This window comes from Argiope bruennichi, chromosome 6 (genome assembly GCF_947563725.1).
Source record: "Argiope bruennichi chromosome 6, qqArgBrue1.1, whole genome shotgun sequence".
Classification (NCBI taxonomy): Eukaryota; Metazoa; Arthropoda; class Arachnida; order Araneae; family Araneidae; genus Argiope; species Argiope bruennichi.
Genome location: NC_079156.1, coordinates 16,093,323 through 16,120,175, shown reverse-complemented (window position 1 = coordinate 16,120,175; position 26,853 = coordinate 16,093,323). Strand labels below are relative to the sequence as shown.

Here is a 26,853-nt window from a genome sequence, read left to right as displayed (position 1 = left end):
ACTCGAACGAAACGAAACGAATTAGTTAAATGTAATTTAGTATCCAATTTTGTGGTCAACACTGTACATCTACGTAAATTATCGAATCAATGAGGAAAAAAATCAACTCGAAAATGCCTATTCATATTTCTTCACCAAATTATGAAACGCAAATTATCTATATGGCAGAATGTTGCAATACTTAGTAGTTCGAAGGACATGTAATCAAACATTTGTCATTGCAATGCTCAGTAATTACATGTATTAGCAAAGGAATTCAAGTATTCTTAACACTAGATTCAGCAATGTGATATACGGTACTTTTCCAGTTCCGCGGACCGTTGGCGACAGTTAAATTATTTACGCCAAATCGCCAACAACATTTTTTTTTAAAGTTGCTAACAGATTGGCGATTTTTTTATGGCTTTTGGTGACAGAAAAGTACCATTATATTCTGAGAGCCGTTAGCGACAGTTCAGTTATTTTCACCAAATCGCCAACAAAAAAAAATCACAGAAATATCGCCAACAGTTTGGCGAAAATTTTATGACCTTCGGAAACGGAAAAGTACCGTGATTTCTTTACGTGAATAAATGCAAATGGCTCTTGAAACCGGCTGGAATGATTTCCCCAAAAAATTTCTCGCATACTCTCTAATAAAGGCGAATGTTTCTTTTAGACGTGTTTTTTCACAACCGATTGAGAAAAAAAAATGTGATATAGAACTAACATTGATTAACATTAACCAGATTTGGTATATTTAAACCATTGCGGTTTTCATTAACCGTGTTTACAAATTTCTGAAAGTACAGACCGGTAGATAAATAAACCGCTAGCTGGATTTAGCTCGAAATTTGATAATCTATACTATAGGTGTTAAATCTGTGTTCCGATTGTAATCCATATAACTTTCTCCATTTTATACTTATCGCATTAACTCATATTCGAGTAACCGGATAGATGAACATATTTTGCTTAAAATTTAATAGAAATACCCAAATTTGGAATTGTAAAGATCAAATACCAAATTTATTCCATCTAGCTCAAGACATTGTTGAGTGACCTTTGTCACAAACAACCAGACGTACAGCTGGACATTTTCCTAAAATATTGTTTTCCCAATTCAAGAAGGTCTAAAAGGCGCAGATCAGTCAAACTCTCGAGTTCAAATTCTTTTAGGATTTCAAAACTTTCTCTGTATTTCAGATATAAGAGGAAAAAAACTAGAGTTTCTCTGAAAATAAGCCCTAATACGTCTTTGGGGGTAAAAATTAATAAGAAATGAAGCTAAACATAATAATACTGTAGAAACATGATTAGAAGACGACTGGGCTGTCAGCATATGATGAATAACACTACATAACTGATATCCTGAAGTATGTTTCTTACACATCATATCAGGATAAAACCACCTAAGTCACAATGAACCTGCTATAAGTGCAAGATTTTTGGACAAAATGGAGGAGGTATTCATCAAAAAAATTTCTGTATGTAACGGATATCTCAAAGGTAAAAAAACAACTGTCGGTCAATTGCAAGACATATTCCAAACGAGAATAAAATCAGATTAGTTTATGGAAGGAACAAAGACTGACCGGGATGCGCTTGTTGGGGCACACTTGTATCATAGCCCTGAGCAGCTCCTGGCACTCGGGGGGCACGAAGTGGGGGATGTGGAAGACGCCGCGCTTCACCTTCTCCAGCAGCTGACGGAGGTTGTCGTCGTCGAAAGGTAAGGCACCCTGGAAAAGGAAAAAGAGGTCATGCCTTTATGAGTAACAGGCTCTTCTTAGATGGTCATTTCCGTCATAAGCCAGTACAATGCATAAATTTTGGTAACTGCAAACGATAAATAATAATAGCTTTACAAAATTTGTTTATAATCAATCTTCCTGAATCTCAAGTTCGTTACCAGAAGATGGCAGCGAGGTAACCATCACATGATAACAGACGAGCCTATTCTGATGCGTTAGTAGACAATACCATAATCATTCCTATTATGATCCTATTTTTTCTCTTTATGTAATAGGTTCATTAAATTTGCTTCTCTTAGAAAACCACGTATTCCGTCACATGTAGGTAACTGTGAGGTAACCACACATGTTAACAGATGAATCTATCATGATTAGCAAGTAGACATTACTTTTCATACATATAACAGCTCTTTTATTTCTTTTTAACAATCTGTTTTGTAATTCTCAACAAATGCATTGGTCTGCAAGATGTAACAAGCCATCTCGTACTAGACGAATAATATTCTTGAAACTAAATAAAAAAATATATAGGTATCAAACAGAATAAAATGTAGAAATAAATGCAGATTTTTGAATTAATTTTTGTAATTATTAATTTTTTTAGAAATAAGCACATTTTGACGTTAATATTTCCAAAAATTAGAAAATCTCATACAATTATTAATTTAGTGACAGGTTATTATAGTAATAAATTTTGAATTTATATTCTTTGATTTTCTAATTAATATATTAACTGCAAGGGTATAGACCATACATTTTTTTTTTTTTTTTTGCGAAATCTATGCAAACAATGGCTATAGTAATTTTTCATGCTTTCATAATTAAAAAAGAAGAAATATTATCATCAAGTCACTTTTATATCATTTTTTTAGAATTACACTGAAACCAAATGATGCAACATTTCAGATAATATGTAAGTTCATTATGAGTATTATTTTGCATGTCCTGAAAAAGATAAAGCAATTTTACTTCAATAATCAAATGACGGTAATCAAATAACCAGCATTGTATTTTCATAAACTATTTTTTTCATTCCACCTTGTATTTTTAAACATTTTCTATATTCTGCTTAGTTGAAAAGTAATTTCTCATAGAATCAGCTAGTTATTTTGAAATACTTTATTTTTGTTTAACTTTTATGTTTATATTATAGCGCACTTATGATTATAATTGATTTACAATAAAATTCTCGATCAAGCTTTTTTTTATAGAAACAATTTCTTAAATCCTATAGTAAATGATGTTATTTGTTAAGAAGTTAGAAAAAAATTGTTTGAAGATAAAATTAAAATTTTAGCCTTCAAGAATTTTCAAGTAATTTCTAAATGTATAATTAATGTCTAGTTTCTTAAGTCATCAAAAAATACTTTACTTTAAAAGTACTTTTCTAAGCATGATTTTAATACTAGTACTTTTCTAAGCACGATTTTAAAATTAAAAATAAGAGGCAGTGCAGGGACACAACCTTGGAAGGAGAAGTAAACCATTTATTCCATTAAAATGCTATTATATTTATTATCTATGAGTGATTCAACTAACCACTTTGGGCGATCATTGGAAATATTGATGTTATTCAATTTATATTAAACATTTTATGCATAAATTAATATTCATAATCCACTCAAACAAAACAGTTTTAAGCATCAAATTGTGAGAGACATTAAAGTTAGGTTATTTTTAAAGCCTTACACCTGTTTTGTTTATTGCGTACATGAACCATCCTGATGAAATAATGCTATTAAAAGCATAATTGTCCAGTTTATTTAATTTTCGTGGATCATCAACTTCTTTTTCTTATTATACATGTAAACTATATAGCTCTTCAGCAATGGAAGTATACCATGCAATTGAATATTTGGTGAAACAATGAAAGTGGTTCGAATCTCATTGAAACAAAGAAAAGCACAATGCAAAATTATGAAAAGAAAAGGTTTTTAAAACATTAAATTTCAGAAAACATAGCAAAAAACAATATTTAAAAACAATAGCAAAAAACAATATTATATAAAAAAAAATATTTAAAATTTTAAATTGATATAAAAATTACCAATTTTTAATAACATTTTCGAGATCTATCGCGGAAAAAGGAAAAAGCTTCGCTTAAATTTTAATTAATTAAAAATTAGGCGAGAGACAAATTAAAAAATTCAATTCATAGTGTTCCACTCTAAAATATATTTATGTCAAATTGTTTAAATTTAAATTAAATAGTCTGGCCTATACAGTATGTAAGGCCAGTCATATATTCTCCTTTTTTATTAGAACAGATACAAAATCTTTCCTTGTTTCTTGAAATATTCAAATTAGTTTGAAGAATTTTAAGTTCTTAATAATAATATGAGTTTGAAATAATAATTAAAAGGTGTATTAAAAACAGAGAGAACTGTTTAAATTATTTCTGAAAAGACAAAAGAATTGGAATAAGATTTTAGTTATTTTAAAAACTGAGAAAATTAATACGTTTTCAGTTACTTTTCCAACAGCCGTTAATATTTAATACGTCTCATAAAAGATTATACATTTGACAAAAAAATAAATTTAAATGCAAAAAAATTAATTACATATTGGGAGGCAAATAAATTTAAGTTATAATCAGCTACAAAGTGGTTGTCAAAAATGAAGCTCTATTACATAATGCCGTAAAAAAGTAATATTTTTACTTAAATATAAATTGTTTTTGCATATAATCAAAATTGACTTACCACTAATAAAGCATACAAAATAACACCACAACTCCATACATCTGCTCTGCGCCCATCATACTTTTCACCCTGCAATATATTAGTTATTATAATACTATTTTATTGTTAATGCAATAAATTAAAAAAATTAAAAGGTTTATTGGAACTTCTTATATAATCTGCAGAACTCTTTCCACAGCTTTCATAAAAAAAACATGTATTTAAATATTTGAGGAATCACTGAAAATGATTTGAATCTCGCTTTAACAATGAATTATGTCGTTGAAATTTGCACAAAAAATACTTTTAAAATTGGCAAAATTCTGGGAAAAAATCCACTATTAATAAGTAACATTTTAAATTTGGAAACTGTATAAGAATTATTTTATGCAAGTATTATTTTCAGAAGTTATAGCAGAAAAACGTCAAACTCTCTTAATGTGTAACTAAAATTTTAATTGAAATTTCATTAAAAAATCACTCCGAAGTGCACATTCCCACTCTCCAAAATATATTTGTATACAATTGTTTAAGGCAAATGGCCCTACCCAAAGAGTGTCAATACACACATTCTTCTTTTTTATTAGTAGTAGTTAGTAAGGGTAATTGGAACCGGGAGTAATTGGGAACACTGGCTACACTACACAAATATGAAGCCTAATTGAGTCGGGAAACACACGTCTCTTTAAAGAACTCTCTTAAAAGACGATACGCTTTTTCCACTTTTTTCAGTGAAATTTTCTAAACTTTCTTTACATTTTCTAAATTTTATGTTTGCTTCACAACCCTAATAAAAAATGTGAAACCAAAATTTTTCCAAGTGTCATTATTTATTAACTACTTCGGTTATTTACAAGACATGTTCCTGGGATATCTTGTTCGACAAATTGGTTATTTCAAAGGTGATGAAACCATATTTTTAAATGACGAAACCTTTTTTTTACGTTATAGGACAATTTATGTTTATACAATAGAATTTCAGATCCAAAAAATAACACCTAGTAAAAATAATCAGATTTTGTTCAAAACAGTACAACAATGAGAGAATCATACATTAAAGAAGGTATTAAGTATTCGGAATGAATACAAATACGATATATATTCTGTTCTTGTTGTAACATAAGATAGATACATAGACACAGTTCGTTTCCATCAAATTTCAATACAGATATTCATTTATATTCATTGAAAAATTCTGAAATAGAATTGTAGGCACATCATTTTAAGTGCAATAAATAAAAAGGAAAAAAGATAGCACATCCACGTGCAAAGCAATATCCGAGCCATGCCGGCCAAAACAAACTTGCAATCCTAACCCTATCTCAGCTTCATTCCAAAAATGTAAATTCTCTAAAGTAAATCCCAATTCCCAATCCTTATTTAACTCCGCGCAATCTAAAAATACATCTCCTTTCGAACTCTGCATGGAGAGACGCGTTACAGCGAGACGCGAAAAAAAAAGATCGTTCTCCAATGTGTCGACTTTTTCACTCACAACAATAAAATGAAGAAATGGGCATTCGGCATCAGCCGCAGCAGCTATCTTTTTCAGCGACAGCCTCACCAAAAAGAAAAAAAAATGGCTGAGCGAAAGGATAGAGCCCGGAACATCTCTTTTCGTGTTTTTTTCCTTGTATGTCACTGTGTATGAAAAGTGACAATCTCAGATATGTTTGATTCATGAGATGCAACGGCAGTTTCCATTTCTACCTTCATATTTTTCAATGTTATTTTTAGACCTCTATTTATTATACCTGTATGACACCAAAAGTAAGGAAATTCTGTGCTGTCCTGAACTTTTTTTAATCTTAAATTTCGAAGCATTAAATTTTCTTTCAGGTAACATAAAACATTTTGCCAAAGAATGTTCTTTCTGTAAGCATTTTTAAATTAATTTAAATTGAAAATACTGATGAGTTATTGTTCAGTCCAATGGCATTATCATAAGGAAGCATTTGGTGAAGATAAGATCAGAAATCCAACAAATTCAATAAAGGGTAACTTTCCTTTCACAAGAAAACGTCACACATTAAGCAAAATACAAATGTTGCTTTTAAAAAGGCAACACTTGCAAAAAATCGAATACTACTACGTTAATAAACAACACAATAGCGTTCGGAGAGCAATTTAAGAACTCAAACGCGATCAACACCCCAAAGTGAAAAGTCCACTAGATTGGTTCAGTTTAGCTCTTTCACTCCTCACAGAGCATTGAATTTGCGATATGTATCACGAATTTTCTCGGAAAATGCCGTAATTCTTGTATTTTCCAGAACCTTGATATTTGTCCTCAAATGGTACCAAGAGCAGGGATAATTAAATTGGCACCCATTTAGTATTCATTAAAAATATCACTAAACTCTTCATTTCAGCTAGGAGACTCACATCGCAGGAAAGCAATGTTACAGATCGGTAATAATATTTATTCTCATTTAAAATTTCTGTGACACTGGGTAAGAAAATTCTTCACAATGCCTCGCTGGTAAAGACTTCATCGAAATTTATTGAATAGCTGGACAACGCTTATTAAAATCCTTTACATTCCATGAAAAATTTTTCTTGCTCACAAATCTGCATCAAGAATACCTTTTAATGTCTGTACTTAATGTTTTAAAATACTGTTTGAAGCTTTTATCGAAATGATATCGCCTACATGAAACTGTTGATTTTATCATGTTGAATTTTCAATAGTTAACAGAGAAAAGTATGAGTGCAGCATTTCCCATTCAAAAACAAGCAAGCTAAATTTAATACTTTTTTAGTGTTTTGTATACGAAGTACAGAGAAAATATTGTAATTGCCAAAAAAAAAAAAAATCGCACTTGAAATTTTAACGAATATTCCAAGTTTCAGGGTTCTTTTAGTTCGAGAAACACGTTTGTGGAAAATGTCTGCCCGCTAAACTGCGACAAAGATAAATTGAAAACGCTTTGAGAAATATGGATACAATTTTGTGCTTGGTTTTTAAACCAATGTGATTTTGGTGCAGTTCAATGTGATACAGTTGCAGTTCTGTGCCAAATTTTGGTTTCAATTGAATGGGGAAAAGCAAATCTAAAATACAAATTCGATTTTCGGATACTATTATCCGCATACCAGGGATTAATCGCCGAATAACTCGCCAAAGATAACACTATAGATGCAGTAAAAATGCCAAATTCACGCCAAAGGTTATTATTTCATATGCCAACACTAAGCAAGGTGTTCTTTGGTTTAAAACCCTTATTACAGAGTATGTCAGAAAGTTCTGACAAGACAATTCCTGCTATTTTTTTTAAGTAAACATGGCAAGATTATACTTCCAGTCTGCTGATTCACCGATAAATCTTATATATTAAAAGAATAAACATTTGTTCGGACAGGACGGAATTAACATACATTTTGAAGGAAAAATTTAGATCCTTAATATTTATAGAACAAAATCATATCCTGGTGACGAATAAATTATCTTAGTAATATTATTACCTACAAAACAAGTTCTGGTTTTGAATTTCATGAGTCTATAGTTTGGAAGCACTTTTTGATCTGAAGCTATGCGTATAAATAAAGTTTCGAAATAAATTATCATATTTAATTAATCTGAAGGTATTTAATTATTTCCGACTATATGAATCTATGGGTATGTCTTCAATATTTCTTTCTTTTGATGAGACAGGCATACTTTAATAATATTGTTACAAATTTGAAATGTTGCTTCCCAGCACAGTTAGTTCAATCACTGGAAAGGCGGTTTTACAAACAGCTTTGTTGGATGCTGATCAGATGCCAAATCAGTGATGCTTGGTGATCATTTGGCAACTTTATCGCCAAATGGTCGCCAAGCCCTAGGATCCCTGATCTTGCCTTGGCGAAATTTTTGGCGATCTTGGCGATATTCCATAAGATTTCGAAAGTTTGAGAATTGAAGGTCTAGCACTAATATTTCGGGAGTTACGGGATTTTTCTGGAAATCAGTGGAATAATGCTAAATTCATATCTCACCCAGGCAGAGTATAAATAAGAAGTGTCATAGGGTAAGTGGAGATAGACGAGTTCACTGAAAGTACTTTCGCTTGTGATCTGACCATCTGAGACTCTTTGAAGTCTGTTATTCTGCTATTGGTTACTACTGAATTACGCAAGTTCGTAATTGCAATATTTGATTCGTGTAAAGTCCTGAAATTTTAGGAATTTTCTGGAATAAATATTTTAGACTATTAGAGGACCGTTTCTTCATCACTAAAAAATTGAAAGAACTCCAAATTCATAACAACTGGTGTCAGGAGTGTAGTTTGATTGGTCAATGGTCATTACCAGAGCAATGGAAGAAGATTTGAAGAAGCTTCTGGAAAGCTTAACAAGCCAGTCCAACGAAATGAAAATTGTGTTACAAGCTAGATAAGAGAAATTGACTTAGGAAATGAAAGCCGGACAAGAGAAACTTACGGAAGAAATGAAAACCGGCCAGAGTGACTTACATAGTAGAGAGAGTTAGAAAATGAGAGATACTGACCCTGATGACCTCTGGGCAGGCATAGTGGGGGGACCCGCAGGAAGTCTCGAGCATGGCGCCCTCTATCTGTAGGGAGGCCATCCCGAAGTCCGCGATCCGGATATTGTTCTTCTCGTCCAGAAGAAGGTTCTCGGGCTTCAAGTCACGGTGACTACAAAACAAAAAAAGTTACTAAATGCCAAAAAAAAAAAAAAAAAAAAAAAAAAAAAAACAAGGCCACAGAATACTGAAATTAACGAGTGATAGGGTAACTGTTTATTGAGAAAATATCAATGATTAAAAATAATATTTCTCACTCATATTGGTTCATTTTTTCATTTATTGAAAACAGATATAATTTTGTTCTATTTTTCTTAACTCACAAGGAGATTCAGAAGTTATAATAATTTTAAAAATCAATTATTCTCAAATGAATAAATATTAAAAGATGGGAACAAGTGCATAAAGAATGTAAATAAAATGCATTTTTTATTATAAAAATAATTTTTATTTGTCGAGCTATTTATAGAGAGCCTTTTATTCTAAAATTGGTGTGCTAAGCAAGACATTCATGACAAAATAGCAACAAATGACATTTTATTTAAAAGCAAAATACCTTTCTTACAAAACACATTTAATCACTTGTAGCTCAGGTGTAAATTTAATCAGTTTTACGTGACAAGAATTTGTCTTAGAATATATTCTACAAGAAATGGTCGTTCAAGATATTTCCATATATATACCTTTCAAATAATTTGAAAAAATTAGTTGTGGTTGCAGCCAAATGGAATGGACGATGGAATGAAGCCATGATTTATTGATAACGACAATAATTACAATTAACTAAATCTATATTATATTTCGAGTTTTTCATTTTGGGCAATTAGAAATGATGTACCTCTAAAACATCAGAATTTTGCTACCTTGTTAAACTTATTTGTCTATCCTCTGATCTTCCTGTAGATAGTAGTTTTGCGATGCATTTCTCTTATTTAATCACATAGGATTTTTATTTATTACTGATGAAGCACAAACAATGAAAAGAAATCACAAACTTTACAGGTAAAACAGCAAGCAAATGGTGTTAAGAACTTTTTGTGTTTTTCTCTCAGAATCGTCATTTAGAAAAGTTATTTTACAATTCAATACTTGATTAGTTTAAATAATAAATAAATATGCAATGTTAAATTTTAAAGAAAAAGACACCAAGAACAAATACGCTGGAACATTCAAACATAATTCAAAGATTCAAAGTTGGTAAAATCACAGAACAAATTTAATTTGTTCAAAAATTCGAATTTAGCAAAAGCATGAATCTCATTCTAGTATGAAAACAAAAATTGGTTCAACTAATAATGATTTTTTTTTAATATCTGAAAACTTAATAAATAAGATGTAAGCAATTTTAATAAATAAAAAATAAAGATAATTTTCAATAATTTTTAACAATTTAAAAAATAATATTAATAAATAATTTCAATAAACAGTGCCATTTAACCTAGCTTCAGTATTTTGATAAGTCAATTTTTTGACTTCAACTGCATAAGAGAATTGAAGTTCTTGAATGTGTTAACAGTCTCAAGGAGTTATTCGCTTCCAGTCATAAAGGACACAAAATAGAATTAAAGAAAACACTCAGAAATATAAAACAATTTTTCACTTCTTTTAATTCTGGCTTTGAATTAACTAAATTAGATTATTATTACCAATGATGTTTTGACATACTGTAAATACAGGGTGTCTAGAAAAGAGCATCCTGATTTCAAAATTAAAAATCTCTATAACCAAAATGGATGGTGGAATGAAACAAACTATAAGATCAATGTGAAAATTTTGTAAAAAGTTTACACAAAAGTTTGAAAATTAATTACAAGGGTAGTAAGAGATGGCGCTGTACGCTATATAGAGTTTTTAAGTGAAAATCGTCAAATGAAAATCACACAAATCCTGCAAGCAGTTTTTGGAATCAAAACGAAATTTGTTCAAAATGTCCTCCGCGCGCAGTACAGAAGTGGCTCAAACAGGCAACGAAATTTGTCTCGAAGTGTATTAGAGAAAATGGACGCAAATGCCGCACACATCAACTCTTCAAATGCTTCCAATGTCTTAAGATTATTCCGATAGATAGATTCTTTCAATGCGCCCCGACAAAAAGTAGTCACATGGTGTCAGATCTGGCAAGTAAGGATCAGGGCCTTTCGGAACATTATATAGTGTCTGGAAGCAGCGCCTATAGGACTGTACTCTGACCTGCAATATTCCACACGTTATTCAATGGAATATGTGATTATGTAACTTCTTGATTCGATACGATAGAAATCCTTTTAGAAATCTCAGCAAGAATATTCACTCAGGGCATAGGGATTCGCGCTGCTTATCGGGAGTTCGCAATGCGTACAGCACCATCTATTAGCAACTTTTATAACTAATATACAAAATTTTGTATACAAATTTTTACAACTTTCACATTGAATATGCTGTTGGTTTCATTTCTCTATTAATCTTAGTTTTCGAGGTTTTTATTTTAAAATCAAGGTGCTCTTTGCTGGACAACCTGCAGACATTTTTAGATATTAAAAAATATTTTCGATTTCTGAGGAATCAAAATATCAAAATTCGAAAAGAATCAAAACTTTTCGAATATGCCGCACTCCTCTTTAGCATTGCGACGTATTTAGATACATTAGATATATTTATTAATATTCTCAAAATTTCTCATTAATATGAAAACCTTTACATTACTATCAATAAAATTATAAAAATACTTTAAGTTTGAAAAAGAAATAATTTATAGACAATACTATGCGCATCACTCACCATATACAATGGCTGTGGCAGAAATCTAGGGCGGAAATGATTTGTCGGAAGAACTTCCTGGCTTCTTTGGGGGTGAGGCGACCCTTTTTGACTAGATAATCGAACAGCTCACCTCCAGATACGTGCTCCAGGATTAAATATCTGGAAAAAATGACAACAACTCTAAGAAAAATTTTCTATAAAATTATATCAATAGAACAGTTTCAAACGTTTATAGATAATATAAGGGTTGCCCTAAGGAAAAGGGGACATTTGCGATTACCTCAGAATGACTGCAGCTATGGCAGCACGACTGAACAGTTATGGGTGATAGGAGGTGTGCACTGCATACGGCATTCAACAGTGAAAGTTGTTCGTGGTAGAGGAAATGGATCGAAAGTAAACTCGTGCTATACATCGATGCGCCAAAATCGAACAACGCGCGTTACTACGGTTTCAGATTCTTCAATTGCCGTAGACCAAGACTCTTGCTTGTTTTTTTGCCCCAAGGGAACACTATCAATTCAAAACAATACTGCAATAATCTGATGAAACTACGGAAAGCAATCAAAAGCAAACGGCTTGGCCTTCTCACACAACAAGTGATCCTTCTCCTTGACAATGCTAACCCACACGCCTCCCGTGAAACCTAATCGACCTTAAAAAATTCCTTTGGGAAGTATTGGAACACACATCTTACAATCCGGATTTGTCACCCTGTGACTTCCCACATCTTTGGACCACTTAAGAGAGCATTACAGGGGACACCTTTCCATTCGGATGACGATGTGAAGGAAGCTATGCAGGACTTCAAGAATCATTTTTCTACAGTGCTAGCGTTCGAAGGATAGTAGCAATCGGTGAGTTAAGAACTAAAATTATATATTAAAATTTCCCAAGTACCTTATTGCGGTCTTCATATTAACACAGGCAAGAACATACATACTGATTTTTAAACAACAGCATGATGTATCTGGTACAAAATTTTATGCGTATCTATACTCTTAATAATAAAATTATATACCGAATTTCATCTTGCTAGCTCGTAACATTTATGAGTTACTGTTTTCATGCACAATGAGAAACTGTTCTCAAATTGACTATATCTACAACTTCATAGAAATCTACAATTCTGGTGTTATGATTGCGAACTACTCAATTTAATCTGTCTTTTATTTATTTTCTGTTTCTGAATTATGACATTCATAGATAACACAAGGCAAATGCATTTTCTAAAATAGCTTTTTGCTCTTTATAAGGTTTGGAGATTTAAAACACTGAAAATTATTAAAATATCGACGCCAATTTTTTTAACAATTATAATACTTTTTCCTTATTTGTTTCATATGACCCCCCCGGGGGCAACTCGAAATGAGGATGAGATGCTTCCGGCATGGTGGTTGGATCTCACCACCCTAGAGGGTACACAAATAGATGGAGGATCTGACCTCCCATCGATGACGGGACGTACTTCCTTCGGGGAGGGTTATACCGTGGCCGGTGATGGCCCTTAGGACTCAACCACAGTTCCCTCTAGTGTTGATGTTGCGGCGGTCCGTCACTCAGCCTTATGGTTTAAATCCGTGTGCCTTCGTGACGGGTCGGTGAGTCAGTTGGTTGACTTATTTGCTTCATATAACCCCCCCCCCCCAAAAAAAAAATCTATCATCGTATTCACGTTGAAACCGCCCACTTTTGTTACGATTCCGAACAACCATTTAAAAGGTATAAACTATGAATTCCTCAAATTATTCATGAAAAATTGTCCTTTGATTATAATAAATTTATTTTACAACGCTAAACAGCCGGCTTCCATTAGGATGTCTTAAAATGGAATAATACAAAGTTATGAATGCACTGTTGCCCTTTCGAAACGGATCTCCAATGACTTACTACATCGAATATGTAATCGAAATTAAATGACTTACTGTATCGATTTCTAACTACGCAATCGGAATTAAATGCAACATCGTATTGAAATGCGCCTTTCTGCTATTCTGCACAAAGACCCAAATAACCGTTGCGTATTGCGAATAATGCCCATTGAGAGAGCAACTTATAAAGTGATGGATAGTAATGCGATGGCAGATTAATGGCGGAGTCGTGTTTCAATTGCTATGACCTCTCTATCCCCATTCCCCTGTTACAAAGTGAGTCAACCCTCGTAAAGGCAGGGACACATTTCAGCCAAAACATTGAAACAGGAAATTCAAATACATTACAACATTTTAAGATATACGCTTTGTTTCGATGTACATTTTACATACATATTTTTAACAAGATGCCTCAGAAAATTTTCATCATTACTTTAAAAAATACTGCCAAAAAACTGTGTAATTGTTTGCAATGAAAAATTTTATTATTAACTTTGTAGCGGTTACTACTACCTTCTCTCTTGATACAACAGATGGCGTTTCCTTATTCACATCAAGATATATTTCACATGATCATTCTTGGGTGTCGTTAGAGTATATCCTCAGTGAGTGTCGTGTATTTTCTTTCGTGTTCGTGTTTGTTTTGTCTTGTGAAATGTGGAACTTAATGGAAAATAATGAAATAACTGTTCCTGAAATTCGTCTATTATTTTCATCTACCTCATAATGAAATTATAAGGAGTCTCGTCTCTCTACAATTTTAAATAATTAGTAATGTAATACTGCTCATGCCCACCATATATCGAGTCAAAAATTTTATATATATTTGTAACTTTCACAAAAAATCGATACATTTAATACTGTCTACCTATCTCAGCTGCATTTTTTCAATTATCGCATTTGCATGAGAATAGATAAAAACGATTTCCTTCACAAATTCCTTTCAAAATTTATCAGAAATCTCAAAGTTTAAGGGAATAATCAAGTATCATAAACTTTATGCATGTAATTTATTACCTCTTCGTATTATAGTGTTCAAATTCAATCATAATGACATGATGCGTGAAGATTCTTCAAAATCACGAGAATGAAATGTTTTTGATAATTACAATATTTTCACCAAAGTCACCAAATAGTATTTCCAAAAGTCAATAGAACTGTTGAAAAAAGTTTCATAACTGCTCATAATTCAAAGACAGTTTTAAAATTCTGTGAAATCTTTTCTAGTTGCATTTGTGGAAAATCGCGATACTGTAAGATAGTTGCAGGAATGAACTGGGATTTTCGTGTTAAAAGCAATGGCTCGTTTAAATTCAAAGATCACCAGGGAAAACAGAGATAAAAAAAGAAACGTTTAAGCATAAATGCAATACAGTAATAGCGTGAACGAGTACTTCCTGAAATTTTGGGAAGATGAATCCAACTAAACAGCTCTAAGCACATTTTAAATTAAAGCACAAAGCATAGGACTGAAATTGAATCAGTTTATTTCAAATACTGAAAGCTGCATCGAAAAAATCATTACCTATACACATAATGATTTTACTAACTCATAAAAATGAATTAAAAATTCAGAAATTCCAAAGAAAGGTAGAAAATAATAAATGTGGCAAAAAAGATTTCATAGCCTCTGTTTAAGAGTATGACACTATATAATATCATATATTCAGCAATGGGAAAGATAGCACAAAAATGCATTATATATCACTACAGAAAATCTATTTTTAGCGCTTTTATGCCATCTCGTCCTTTAACAATATTATTAGAAAACTGGAGTAGGGGTTTCCTGAAAACATTATAGTATACTCTCTAAAGAAGGTGCTATCTCTCCCTCCCACAGAAAAATTGTGAAATTTGGGTGAGGTAGAGAACGCCTTGCCTGTCATAGGCAATAGTTACGAAATATTCATTCTTGATATGCGTTTAGCAATTTTACTGAATCTGTCTTGTTCTTCTTAGGGAATTTTTCGGTGAACAATCCCATCGTGTAAACCAAATTTCATCAGTCGAGCTCAAAGCGTTTTTGAATTATTTTTGTCACACATAGATTGATAGACAGACATTCGCCAAAAATGTGTATTGCGAACTCAGGGAGGTCTAAAACATACAGATTCATCAAAATGTTGAATTCGGATTTTTTGATGATAACAATACTTTCTCTATACTTCGTACACTAGAAAGTAAAAATCAACCGAAAAAAAATAACTATGGAAAATGAAAAATGAAAATTCTAAAATCCTTTTCTCATTTTATAGGTCTATGAACATATAGGTACATGAAAGAGAAGAAGAAAAAAAAGAAGAAAGTTGTATTAAAATTTTAGATTTTCAATTCAGGTCCGGGGTAGTACTTTTAACTGATACCTATTTTACCAGTTAACTGACTGACGAGTATACTCGTCATAGAAAAAGTACATTTTATGTTATGACGAGTTTATTCGTCATTAGTAATAACTAGTGACAATTTGCAGTTTGAATTACAATTTTAGTAAAAACTCAAACGTATTCGTAAATTTTACGATGTTTAAAATATTTTGAGTCCAAGTCAAAGCCAAAGGAACAAATAGATTGAAATTATTATCAAAGGACCCGCATAAAATATGAATTGGTTTTCTTAAATATATCGCTGTGTAGTATTAGTCATCCCAGAAGCAATTAGGAAACCATAAATTGTTTTAGACTATTCAATAAGTGGAGCACCTGGTAATAAAACCGGGATGAGGATCCTCTTGTACCATGTTTTGCTCAATACCATTCTGTAACAGCAAATTAACCCTTTAAAGGGTCATTTTTTTCTAGTCATATTATGTTAAAATATTTTTAGGCTTGAAATTATTGAGGATTCATTTAGCTTATTAGATAAATTTAATTTGATTAATGAATTAATTAGGTTAATTAATAATTAAGTAACAAATCAAGACACATCATTTTGTGTAAGATAAAGAACTGAAGCCTCTAAGTTTCTGCCTTTCTAAAAGAATTTGTCAGAACTGATGCCAACGTACATAAATTCATACAAAGATTGATAAATTTGGTGGGAAGTATACTTCCCACGGCCCTAGAAAGGGTCAAAATAATAAATGAATTTTTTTATGTTTCTTTTCGCTCATGTGCAGAATAAGTAAATAAATAAATGTGATTATTGGATTAAAAAAATAAATGTCATTTCATGACAGCATCATTTCATATTACTCATACTCTGTGTTTGACGAATATATACGCCTTCGCTAAATTTTTTGCAACACAATTTAGATATGGATTTTCCGAAGAGGTCGAAACAGTTAATTGATTAATATATTCTGGCAAAAGTTTTGACTATCAGAAGTCGTGGGAGAAAAAACTGCTGCTACTAAGAATAATTGTTTTATTTGCAAATTTACTACCATATATTTCAAAAATAATTATTTGAACGAAATATTAAATGATGAATAGCAAAAGTAACACCGACATTTTCATCCAAAAAATATCTACGAATTTTCAAGCAAAAGGGAACAAATATTGTCATCCCTTTTTTTGTCATTAATCATATCCAAATAATGTCAGATTACTTTAGAAGCAATATTAATATATCGGAAATAAATGTTACAAGAGTTTGCATTCCAAAATATAGTTTCATTATCTTTCAAAATGTCAAGATTATGTTGCAATCTTTTCTTCCAGATTATAGAAATCAACAGAGAACATTCCACAGATTCCCCTGGAATCTCGTCAAGAGGATTAAGTTGGTTCCCAGAATTTTAATTACCATAATTGTCATCATTCTAATTAAAATCTAACCTTATTCTAATAAACTCTTGCAAACTCCTTTACAAGAATATTAAACTAAGTTCAGGAAACTACATTAAGGTTTAAAGCGTTGGGGGAATATCTTAGCCTATTCCTTACTAGAACTTATCGATCGGTTCTAAAAATATATATTCGAGAAAACTATTAACTGAAGATCTTTTCCAAAGATTTCGCATGTATATTACCTTTAAAGCGTCTATTTTTATTCCAATGTTAAAAATGGCAGCAATTCTTTAAAAAAAATCAACGAATATGTTTGCTATAGATGGGAAATTTGTATTTGTTAAGATCCCTTAAGGGAAGAAGTGAGCTATAAATAATTCTAACGATCTTTTTCAATGAAATGTATCGAATGGCAATGGCTGAATCATTTTTTATATAAATTTAGATATATTTAAACTTCGGCAATATTTATTTTCTTACAGATTGCGTCGCTTTTCAAAGCTAAATATAAACTTCGTCTGTTTATTTTAAATCCTAGTTTTATCATTAAATGTTAAAAGAGTTTTCTTCCAAGATCAAAAAATACGAAAAAGTTACGAAAGCAGTACATTTTCTTATAGAAAAAAAGATACGTAGACAGTTAAACAAAAGTAAGCTGCCCGAAATTTCTCTTTGGAATTGAAGCGCAGTTAATTATCAAATTGCTATAAACAAGAAATATTTTTAAAGAAAAAAAGTATTTCCTCAATTGATAGAAATATTGAGAACTTGAACAGCTAGTTTTATATATTTTAAAATGCGTCTTATTTGTAAGGATAAAAATTTCTTAGGTGAAAAGAATTCTGATTTATTATTAAGTCACAAAAAGATTAAAGTTATTTCTGTAATCTCGCATTAATTATTGAAGCATTAATTTTGTACTCTTGATATATATTATCCGAAATATTCTCCTTTCGATTTCCACATAGAATTCCCAATAAATAATGTTTGAAATGTAGTGAAGAAAATCGAATATGAATTTGGATCAACCCCCGCACACACAGATGAGCAGTTTAATGCTAAGATCACAATTACAAATATTGATACTTTATTATAACAACTTTATTTCTATATTTTTAATATATAAATAAATATTAATAATGTTCTTTTTTCGATTTCCACATAGAAATCACAATAAAATATTTTTTCTATGCTTCGTCATGTAACGAAGAAAATCGGGTGTGTATTTTGGATCTATTCTCTGTCAGAACAGTACAGTCTGGTGCTAAAATCACATAATAAATTTTGATTCTTTATTTTATCTACTAAATAAATATTAAGAATATTTTTTTCCGACTTATACATAGAATTCGCAATAAAATGCTTTTTTTGTGTGTGTGTTCCTCATCATATAGTGAAGAAAATAAGTTATGTAACTTGAATCTATCCTTGTAAACACAGATATCCAGTTTGATGATAAGACCACATAGCAAATTTTGTTTCTCTGGATTGTTGCAGTTTTTAGTAATCCGTTTATATATACACAAATAAGAGAACGGAAGACAGTTCTTAGGAGCATTAGATTTAAATCTGAAATAGCTCAATAACTCCAGTTTGTATTTTTGAGTTATAGGGTGACAGATTCAAGAACGGAATTCAAAAAATTTCACAGAAACTTATAAATCTCTTTCACCTTTTAAATTTATTATGTTTTTTTTTATAATCACACACATAAATAATTCGAAAAGTGATTTCATCGTATTCATAGAAGTCTAAAATGTGAAGATTTATTCCGACTTCGAGAACAAATTTCTGAATTAAAATATTTTCCTAATGCGTATTTGCGAGAAAAGTTACTAAATTAGTAGTTTCCGTTATTCTATTTAATAATTTTCTTTATTTTATTTGTATGCACTTATAATGTAATTCTATTCATATTGTAATGTCCTGATCTAGACTGATCAAATAACGAAGCAGAATTTCCAGACAATTCTTTATTTTACAGCCCTATATATACAAAGAACAACTTGTTATAATCTTGGTTAAATAAATAGTTATTTACACCTCTATTAGGAGATACAACAGTCAAAATTGAAGGTTTTTCTTGAAACTCAGTTCTTCATCTCGTCAACACGACCATTCCAAGGGTAGTTTCTCAGACTCCGAACTCGTGGGTGTATTCCAACAGTTCCTGCAATTCGTTTCTTCTCTCCTCTCTAAAAAAAATCTCTGCGCTTTATTTCGGCGCCAATCTCCGCCTCTTAATTTACATTGGTCATTTGAGCTCTCCTTCGGCCAATCGGGATTCAGCCATATGCTCTCTCAGTGGCGCCAGTGGGTCGTGGGAAGGTCCTTTCACAAAGAGAAACATCTGGCATCCAGATGTTTGGACACCCATTTCTCTTTGAAGGTACTATCAATACCTCTGGGACAAGGAATTCCATATGTGGTCTTTCATTGTAGTCGCTAATTAACAGATGCGAGACCACCCAGGTGAAAAGATCCACCATCTAGCTATCTCGAGGAGTTTAGTAAGTAACAGCGACGACACAATGAATCAGTACAACACAATGTCTTATCAGTGCTGGGAAACGGGGAATGTTACAACATGAATAATTCTGTAGGATTAATATTTAATTAAATATTGGAATATATTCAATTCTTTTGACTCTTCATTCATTACAGAGAACTTTTCAACATTTGTATATGTACATAAAACTCCATAAATACAATTCAAAAGAATAGCTTAGAAAATCATACAAAACAACTTGCAATTAATTTAATTGAAGGAATATGTTTTTAACAAAGTGTCAACTGGTTTCACGAAAATAGATTGCAAAAAAATAAAAATTATTATAATAGGTCTGTTTTTTTTTTTTTTTTTTTTGTATTTAAAGAAGGAAAATAATTAAAACAAATATTTTTATGTTAGTTCATATATTAAAGTAAAATAATAACAATAATGATATGTTTTGAAATGTGTTAATTAAAAATTGTCAATAAATACAAAATCTTGAACTTTTTAAGAGCTAATGAATAATGAAATCATTGATATCGGAGTAGTGTGAGAATGGTTGGCCAGCTACTTACAGATATTTTTTATTTTCATAGACGTCGTACAGTGCCAAGACATGAGGATGTTCTATGAGCTTCATGATAGCGATTTCCCGTTCCACCTGAAAACAAAATAAAAATCCATGAAATATCAGTTTTAGAAATATTTTCAATTTAACATTAAAGAGAAATAGTCTTAAAAAATTTCTAATTTATTTTGAATTGTTAGAGACAGAATTTAATTTCGATACGTAAAATGGATGAGATATAAAAAAAAACAATACAAATATATTTAGAAAAATAACTGGCAGCATAACTTATGTCTTTTTAAGTAGTATTTACAATCATCTTGGCTTTGTTTCCCCGGAAAAATCAGGAACAGTTTTTATTCTTTAACAACCCTTGTGGTAATCTATCTTTTAACGCATAAGATTAAAATATAATGAAACTAGCCCGTCCGAGTAACTATATCCCTCCTTCAACGAAAATCGACCTATCTCTCTGGAGACAGGGGTACAAGGTCGTGGACCCAATGAGCAAAAGCTAAGTCTCCTCGACTATTTATTCTGTTTCTCAAAAGAGACTGCTCTTCTGCAGGAGACCGAAATTACTCAGCAAATGAAACAGCGGGAATCCAGGAATTGCACTTACGCTTTTATTTTTCATGTTAGCGGAAGTAGCAGGTTTCAGCGGGGAAAAAAGATTAGTTTTACTGCATTAATCACTTCTTACAGCTCACTGAAAAAGGGTTCGCTGAATTTATTTGTATTTTTATAATTTGGTGAGCAAGAGCATATTGAACTAGAAACAATTTGAGAAACTGGGCTTGTGTTTGTTCTAGGATTGTAAAAAGGACTCTGACTTTCCTCAATTTTGCGTCTTCTTGGTAACGGCACTAGTGCACATGCCTTGCCTGTCTCGTTCTAGTTACGACACTGGCATAAAAATAACTATATATTCGCAATAATCTTTAAAATTTAGGTGTAAAATAAAAAAATGATCTCAACAAATTTAGATTTGATTAATTTATAGATCTTATTAAGTAAGAATCATATCAAAGGCACAGGAGAAAACTTTCATTTCATATAGAGAATACCGGAATAAATCTATACATATAAATAACGCTAACGTACATAGCACAAAAAATCTTAATAATTATTCATTGCCAAATGGCAACAATCAAATGTAAAGAAAACGTCACGCAAACATTTCAGACTGCTTTACTGAACAATTTTACAGCTGCACTTAATAATTCAGTACTTCGTTAACCAATTAATGAAGCTGCAAAATATTGTTAAAATTTCTTGAATGTGTGCTTGCCGTTTCATTAAGGACTCCATTGAGCTAGAGGAAAGAATATGCAAAAAAGTTAAGATATTAGAAACAAGCGTCAAATAAAGCTTACTTGATCGCAAAAGTAGGCTTAACCATCGCCATATGAATAGTAACTATGACTTGTCTATGAAAAAATTGATGTTCATATTTTCCAAAAATGTTTTTTTTTTTTTTTTTTTGCTTTAGCTTAAAATAAAAAAAAAAAATGCCTTTCTAATGATATCAATTTCATATATTTGTAATAATTTTTTAAAATTTCCTTTGATTACAATCTTAAAAAATGCTGTGGTGAAATTCAATCTCATTTATAAAAAAACTCAATTGCGTGTTTTTGCCAGCATTAAAATTAAAACTAAACTCAGCGGTACGATAGCCCATCTCTGACCATCTGACCATGTCTCGATATCTGCTTTCTTGACCGAAGGCCTTGGAGTGTGAGGCATATGGCTCGGTTAGGTGGTCAGCCTAACGCGGAACCCCCAGTATTTAGTTCCCAAGCATGCTTGGTCCTCAGTTTATCTTCCCACTGAAGGGATGAAAGGCTGAAGCATTAAAATTAAGATTGTTTTAAAAAAATTGGTTTCGTTTGATATTGCCTCTGAAGAAGTATTTTCATTTCCACTTTTACTTCGCAGTATATATATATATGCTGGTCGCCAAAAGAGGCTTGTTATCATAAAATTTCTTTCAGAACAGTTATTTTTTCTTCATCTAATTCATTGACTCCATTTCCCTCCGAAATACCGTTTTGTTTGTCGAATTTCAATCACGGAACCAAAATATCCATTTTTATGTCCCTCCTCTTGGCAAATAGTGTCTCTGCATTAGCATGACGTTTGCAAATGTTGATGTCAATTCGTATTTCGCTGCACGACATCTCATTTGACAAACGTCTCCAAAACAAAGAATAAAAACAACGAAAAGACACGGACCAAAAAACGCATATCATACGCTGCTGATAAAATTCGAAAAGAAGAACACCAGGGAGCCTATTAGGGGGGAGACAAAAGCAATCAAGTTAGCTCCCCCTTCCTCCTGGCCGTGATGTTGGGTAGAAAGGGGAAGAGGTGGAAGACATTGGCAAACGATCGTTTTTGAGATGGAATCTGGAAACAGCGGTATAAGCAGTCGAAATTAAGAAGAGTTGTCAATCAATTTCCTTTTCAAGTCTCAGCAGAACTTTTTTATGCTTTATTGGCGCTCCAACGTTGCTATGGTTACAGAGGAACGGGAAAAAGTTCCACCAAGCTGTACGAGCAAATATTGGACGGCAATTTCTTCGCGATTTCGTGTTCTTGTGTGGGATAAACTTTTGCTGCAGAAATTTATCTAAATAATGCTGATTTGCTAAGATTTCTTTAAGATGTCTGAATGCAACCATATGGTATACTTCACTCTAAAATTTCATATTCATATCTCATTTATTTACGGTACAAAATAGAACATTTGTGTTCGTAAGAAGATATTCAATTAAAATCTATAATATTCAAACGTTTAACATTAAAAAATAATTAATAAAGTTAATAAAAAATAGACTATTATTAAGAAAGTTATTAAAAATTATATACATTATGGAGTTTAAAAGAAAACTTTTATTTCAGATTCAATACCATATTCCAAAACTAAGGAATATTCAAAATGTAATCAGTGAATCATTTAACTGATAAATTTGCTGAAAATATTCAAATAGAATATTATAATCGAAAAAACATCACAAAAAACAACAGTGCACAGCAGAAAAAACAGTGCACAAAATTCCCCAACTAGTTATATTAAGGAACTAAAAGTTGATAGTACAATTCCATCTTTGCATTCATAAAAAAAATAATTTCATAAAAAAGTCAAAACTCAATAATAAATTTAATAACGAGTTATTAAGAGAAAATAAATAAATGAGGACTTGAAGAAGTAAAGGAATTCAAAAATCATGCCTTGGGAAAAAAAACTTTTTAGTTTCCTTCCTTATTTTTTTTAAACTGAACATCTGCAAGAAACTTTTGATATAAAGCCATCATTCCAATATTTTGGGCAAGCCAACTAAGCAGCTCTCAAAAATATAAATCAATTCTATAAGAGTGGATTTTTTTTGCTCCTTTCCTCATACTGATTACAAGTTTAATATAAAAATCATTAATTAAGAGTCATAAATAGGGAAATGAAATAAGTCTTTCATTTCTCACAATATCATTAATAAATATTTCTAACCGCTTTTGGCGATCAGTTTGTTCGCCCAAATTATTCATGTTATTATTCAAATTATACGATTCATATGGAATAGTCAAATCATAGTAATTATCCATCCAGCTGTGATTTAAATCTATTGTAACGCGTGTTATATATTCTGTTTCAGGCCTATTTTATATTTTAATTCCTCTAACCTGATAGATAGGGCCGCGGTGGCCTGGTGGCCGTTTAAAAATTACAAAGTCCGTTCCAAAATAGCCCCAGTGTTGCTTTAAAACGGTACGTTAATATAACTAAACAAAAAACATCGTATTCACTAGTTCACATACAGACAGACAAAATGACTGCGAGTGGAGTATTTTCAAAATTTGATAGAAACTTACAATGTTTATGTAAAGGCCACATACCAAATCTATCCCTTTTTTATTTTTATTTATTTATTTATTTTGAATTTTTGACTTTAAAAACGAACATAATTCCTAAAATGTGGGAATCTTAATATGTGAGATTCATCAAAACCTCGAGGCGAAGTTTGCAAAAATTACATTATTTGTATACAACAAAGTAAAAAGAGAACGAAAGTGAGAATTATTTCCTTCCTCAAGTAGACAAACATTTCCCGAGTCTGATTACATCAGGTAAACAGTTTTCACTCCCTGCCCCAGTTAGTAATGAGTAATGCGATGGAGAAAAAGACGGAAACTCCTCGATATCTTTTTTTTTTCAGATTTAAATATAAAAATGACAAATAATTTTTTTTTCTTTTCTACAGCTGCAGTATTTGCATCTAAAATCATACCTCATATTAACAAGAAAATTCAAATTTCTTAGAGAAAAAAAGATTACTGCATATATTTAGTTAATCACACTATTGGTAAGAGATTATCGTGCATTTTTAATTAGCTGCAATGAAAAAATAATCATTTAAATCCTTTGAATTTCCTCTCCATTAGACAATCGTAAAAAGATTCGTTATTGACTTAAATGGTGTTTTAAAAAATTAAATGAGCGATACATCAAGTATAATTAGCTTTGTAAAAAATCGAAATGACGGTATTGAAAGAAATAGTGAGCAATTAATTAACACTTGATAAGGGAAAAAAATATTAGTAGTCATTCTAATGAGAAAAATGAACGATTGTTAAATGAAGAAATCTTTCTTGCTTTTCAGTTGTAAGAATTTTTATGATTGTTACCGTGCTGCGTTTTTACAGTGAATATAAGAGACACAAAATGCATTGAAAACTTAAAATGGAATTGGCTGCACGCAATGGCTTATAAGTTAATGTAAAAAAAATTTTTATATTTATTAATTTCTTCTCCTCATGCAACCTTTTTATTTAAAAAGTTAATGTTGTAATTAACAATACAAATGCACTGATGCTGCATTTTTTTTATCAAAAATGTGTATAAATGTTCTGACATTTTAAACTTTTATTGATATTTATATTTAAGTGTATTGGTTTTGATTAAAACTTTGATATCTTTCTTAATCATTCAACATTTCCAGCAATTAAAAACTATTTATTTATAACTTTATTAAATAAATTTTAATTGTACAATGTCCAAATTAATATTCTTATTAATATCCGTGTTCATGTTGTTTCGTTTATATCTGAACACGTTTGAAAAACATTAAATGCCAAGTGCAGTGGCGAATTTAGGTCATTTGCGTCTGAGGCAGTGCACATTATGAGCACCCACTTTCAATAAGTTAGTGGATTTAGTTTTAAATTTCAACACATTTTAAAGGAATTAATGTTTCTATAGATTAATATTTTTTATTAATTCACTTCGTAAATATGTATTCATTTTCATTTATTTAAAACGAATACAGATTGCTCAACATCCACGTCTATACATAATATTATTGAAAAAGGTGTTCTGTTTTCTGTATAATAATTAAATGAACGTAATGAAACAAATCGGAACTTGTCCAATTATACTCGATATAATATTAATATTACACTTATATTTAATTATTTGTCAACCGATTCGGGGGGAGGGATGTGCAGCTTCTGTGAGTCAAAAGACTGGAGCATTAGGAGGTAAAAGACTGTCTTAGCTCCTTCGCTTGCAGATTTTAGCTGGGCATAGTGGAATGGCCTTCACGCCTTGGGTGACCCTACCAACCTCCCGACGTACTTCACTCATTCCGCCCAGGGACACCCTCCCGCCACGATAAGGCAATCTGTAGGACTTGGGAGTAGAATAGCAGACAGGCTTGCAAAGAAAGGAAGCAGCCTAGCGACTTCATCTTCTGCTGAGCTCACATACTTAGAACTGTTCTCTCAGGCGAAATTCCTAAATAAGAAGAATTGGATGGTTCCCCCTACTCAATAAGCGGCCCACTCCTTAATTCTTCCTTGTGATAGAAAAACCAAAACTTGCCTGTCGCGCCTTGCTAGTGGCCACCTTAAATATCTTTTCTTTTCTCAGGGTGCCAACATCGGGCCTCTGCTGAACATATCCTAGACTGTTTAGGACTTCTTTGGTGAGAAATTTATTCTTCTCCTTCCTCGTTTTTGACTTTTTTCTTGTCAACAGATTTTTGGATTGGGTCTGACTAAGTCAAGCCATGGAGATTAACAACAACAACAATATTTAATTATTTATAAAATTTGCATTTTTTATGAAGTTTATTTGCAATTAAAAAATAATATTTTTAATCAACCATTTAATTGCTTCTTCCCAGCCAGTGGACTAAGTAGCTTTTGAATCATCGTTTTACATGTTTCTGAAAGAATAGACCGACAGACGATCAACCCCTTGTAATATATGACTAAAATTCTGATAGTAGTTATAGTCTAGGATTTGTAGGTATCGTGTAAACTGATATTCAAACTGATATCGTGTAAACTGATATTCCACACACACAGATTTCCTTTGATTGATTTTGCCCAAAAGTTGATTGAAATCTGCACATTTGGTGTGAATACCTTATACCAAATTTTATCCGTCTAACTCACATCATTTTTGAATTATCTTTGTCACAGACAAACATAATTACAAAAATGT

General features: G+C 31.5%; 1 protein-coding gene across 1 annotated transcript in view; it reads right to left on the bottom strand.

Annotated features, from left to right (window-relative positions):
- Positions 1 to 26,853, bottom strand: part of LOC129971353 (serine/threonine-protein kinase BRSK2-like) — a 252,065-nt gene that overhangs the window by 44,367 nt on the left and 180,845 nt on the right. Inside the window, exons 3-7 of the mRNA XM_056085035.1 lie at positions 20,353 to 20,438; positions 11,703 to 11,843; positions 8,907 to 9,057; positions 4,436 to 4,504; positions 1,575 to 1,721 (exon numbers count right to left, since the gene is read on the bottom strand). Coding sequence (XP_055941010.1) covers positions 1,575 to 1,721; positions 4,436 to 4,504; positions 8,907 to 9,057; positions 11,703 to 11,843; positions 20,353 to 20,438 — 594 coding nt within the window. The remainder of the gene's footprint in view (positions 1 to 1,574; positions 1,722 to 4,435; positions 4,505 to 8,906; positions 9,058 to 11,702; positions 11,844 to 20,352; positions 20,439 to 26,853) is intronic.